This window comes from Lutra lutra, chromosome 9 (assembly GCF_902655055.1).
Source record: "Lutra lutra chromosome 9, mLutLut1.2, whole genome shotgun sequence".
In the NCBI taxonomy this organism is placed as follows: Eukaryota; Metazoa; Chordata; class Mammalia; order Carnivora; family Mustelidae; genus Lutra; species Lutra lutra.
This window is the reverse complement of record NC_062286.1, coordinates 1-2674: the sequence shown is the minus strand read 5'-3', so window position 1 is coordinate 2674 and position 2674 is coordinate 1. Positions and strand designations below refer to the sequence as shown.

Here is a 2674-nt window from a genome sequence, read left to right as displayed (position 1 = left end):
GGTGTGGTGGCCCGGCGTTGGGAATGGACTTCATGCTCACGATGTGTTCAAGGGGAAACAAGAACTTTTATTTAAAATAAACAATACACAGCATAGAGGAGAGGGAAGGCGGCGATAACGGTGACTACATACAGGAGAGGAAGAACACCGGGGGAGGGGAGGAAACATACTGGGGGGATGTCGGGGTCAGGGGAGGGAACGGACGGTGTTTTTATGGGGAGATCTCCCCGCAGAGTTGTGGGCTCTGGAGGCGGGCCTGGGAGCCCCGCAGGAGAAGGTGTAGGGGCAGGGGTTGGGATCGGGGCGGGGACAGGGTCAGCAGTCGTGGCCCGTGCAGGACCCAGAGCAGGAGCTGGGTCAGAGACAGGAACAGGAGCACAGGCCAGGGCAGGGAAGGGAGCAGGAGCAAATGATAGGGACTGGGTCTGGGGCGGGAACAGGGGCATTGGCAGGGGCAGGGGCAGCGGCAGGGGCAGGGGCAGGGGCCCTGGCAGGGAAAGGAGAAGGGGCAGGGGCAGGGTCAGGGTCAGGGGAAGGGGATGGGGCAGGAGCAGGAGCTGGGACAAGTGCAGTGGTGATGACTGGTGCAGGGTCAAGGGCAGGAGCTGGGTCTGGGGCAGGAACAGGGGCCCAGGGAGGGGTCTGGGAAGGGGTGAGACCAAGGGAGGATCTGGGTCAGGGGCCAGAACAGGAGCACAGGCAGGGGCAGGGGAAGGGGGAGCGGCAGGAGCAGGGGTGGGGGCAGGAGCAGGAGCAGGAGCAGGAGCCAGCTCTCCGTGGACAGCATCAGCATCTCCGTGGGCAGGCGCCCTGTCGCCTGTCGGCTCCCGGTCTCCTGCCGAAGTGTCTCCAGGCACCATGTCCCCCTCGGGAGTTGCTGAAGTTGGGAGTGGGTCTAGCTCCTCCGCTGGAGTAGCTGTGAGAGGAGAGAAGGTCAGCCGCGGGCCTGCCTCTCCCTGTGGCTTTGCAGAGACAGAGCCCAGCCCGGGGCCTCCCGGAGAAGCCGCAGCCACGAAGGAACCCTCACCGGGACGTCTCCCCGACTGCAGTCCACCCCCTGGGTGCTCCGAGCCAAGTCGTGGCTCCGGGCCCCACACCAGCCCGTGGGGGCTTCTCCCTGTGGGGCCCAGCACCGACCCCTCCCCACACAGCCAGAGGCACCCCATCCCAGCCTTTTCACCCTCAGACTTGGCCTCCGTGGGCTCCGTGTCCAGGACCGCCGTCCAATGGAGTACCGGGGGCAGTGGTCTGGGAGGTACCGGAGGCCTTCCCAGGACCGGGGACTCCAGGGTCAGGGAGGAGTGCGTGTCTTCCCGCCTCCTTCCCCTTTCATCCGTGGCCTGCCAAGGCAGAGACGGGGAGTGTGCAAGAGGCATCAGAGCCCTGCCTGGCCATCCCCACCGTCCCACCTAGCCAGCCTTAACCTGGGGTGTGACCATGACCTGCCCACCAGGCGTCTGACCCCTCATCAGCCTGCTCCTGCTCGGGGTGTCTCCACCCCCGATGAGCTCTCTTTACACACACACGCACACACACACATACACTCCCCCCCACACACACACACGGGGAGGAGACCTAGGGCTACATGGGTCGATCAGAAGGTGTGGGGCTGGCTGACTCTGAGCCTCCCGGTGTCACCTTTGGATTCTTCTTCCCAAAGGGCCAGAGGCGTCGGAGAGCCCCGACACGACCTCCCCAGCGAGGGGACGTGTTTGGCGGGCGAGCTCTCCTCCGCCCGCATCCTCTGGACTTCGGTAGGCAGCACAAGAACATGTCGCTTCCTTGAGGTTGTCCAAGGAAATGAGCCGGGCAGGGGGGTTTCTCTGGAATGTGGGTGCCTGGATACGTGGGTTCCAATTCCGTTGGGCTCTGTCGTCAGGGAAGTGAGGTCACCCCTGCCTGGGGGCTCCTTACCCGACTTCCTCCTCACACCAGAGCTCCCTGAGGGCGCCCCTCCCCCAGCTGCTCAAGGCTCACCCTCCACCCCGTGCCCTGTCTATACAGTGAGCCCCACACGGCCTCCCCACAGCCCCTGGGAGGCCTGGGTGCAGCCGCTGTCCCCGCTGTGAGGGCACAGAGTTGCCTTCAGACCGGGTTCCTGCTCCTGCCCAGGACTGTGAGCCCAGACACACCCTGTGGCTCTCAGGGCCTCCCCGGTCTCCCCGTCTGCACATTGGGGGTTTCTGGCTTCTTCTAGGGATGCCATCAGGGGTAGGACCTCTGCATACGTTCCATACCCGCTCTCCCAGGAGGCTGGTGCACACACCTGGCAAGGCACGGGGGAGCCAGGGGCTGGGCAGGGGCATGGAACACAGCCCAGAGGGGCCCGGATCTGCTCTGGGATCCAGGCAAAGCCACCCTCCTCCTGCCTGGGTCCCCTCCCCCGTGGCAAGGTTGCAGTGCATGGCTTCTGACCTTGGTGACCCAGACTTCCCGGGGCTCCCATTAGGTTGAGGTCCAAGGGCCTCGTCTGCGCCCATGGGCTGGCCAGCCCCCACAGTGGTCCCCGGGCATTCCCGAATCCGTCCTCCCCGGGTGGATGGCCCATGGGACTGAGAAGGGGACAACATGTTTGGCTGTCAATTCCCAGCTGATTGAGGAACGTCTGTGACTTCTCCTGGTTCCCTGTCTCCTGTGTTCAGTGTCTGTGTCTGTCTTTGTCTTGGTCTCTGTG

At 64.5% G+C, this 2674-nt stretch overlaps 1 protein-coding gene across 1 annotated transcript; it reads right to left on the bottom strand.

Moving 5' to 3' along the window:
• Window positions 1-315: 315 nt before the first annotated feature.
• Window positions 316-2043, bottom strand: LOC125108833 (vegetative cell wall protein gp1-like). Its single transcript, XM_047745170.1, has 4 exons — window positions 1639-2043; window positions 1181-1340; window positions 583-916; window positions 316-352 (listed from the first exon to the last, which is right to left on the bottom strand). The coding sequence occupies exons 1-4, from the start codon at window positions 1771-1773 to the stop codon at window positions 316-318; spliced, it is 666 nt and encodes a 221-aa protein (XP_047601126.1). The 5' UTR covers window positions 1774-2043.
• Window positions 2044-2674: the final 631 nt, after the last annotated feature.

Coding starts and splice junctions, on each gene's coding strand:
- LOC125108833 (XM_047745170.1), bottom strand. CDS start 1,773: ATGTTCTTGTGCTGCCTACCGAAGTCCAGAGGATGCGGGCGGAGGAGA. Junction 1,341..1,638: donor TTGGGAAGAAGAATCCAAAG/GTGACACCGGGA, acceptor CTGCCTTGGCAG/GCCACGGATGAAAGGGGAAG. Junction 917..1,180: donor CACGGAGGCCAAGTCTGAGG/GTGAAAAGGCTG, acceptor CTCCTCTCACAG/CTACTCCAGCGGAGGAGCTA.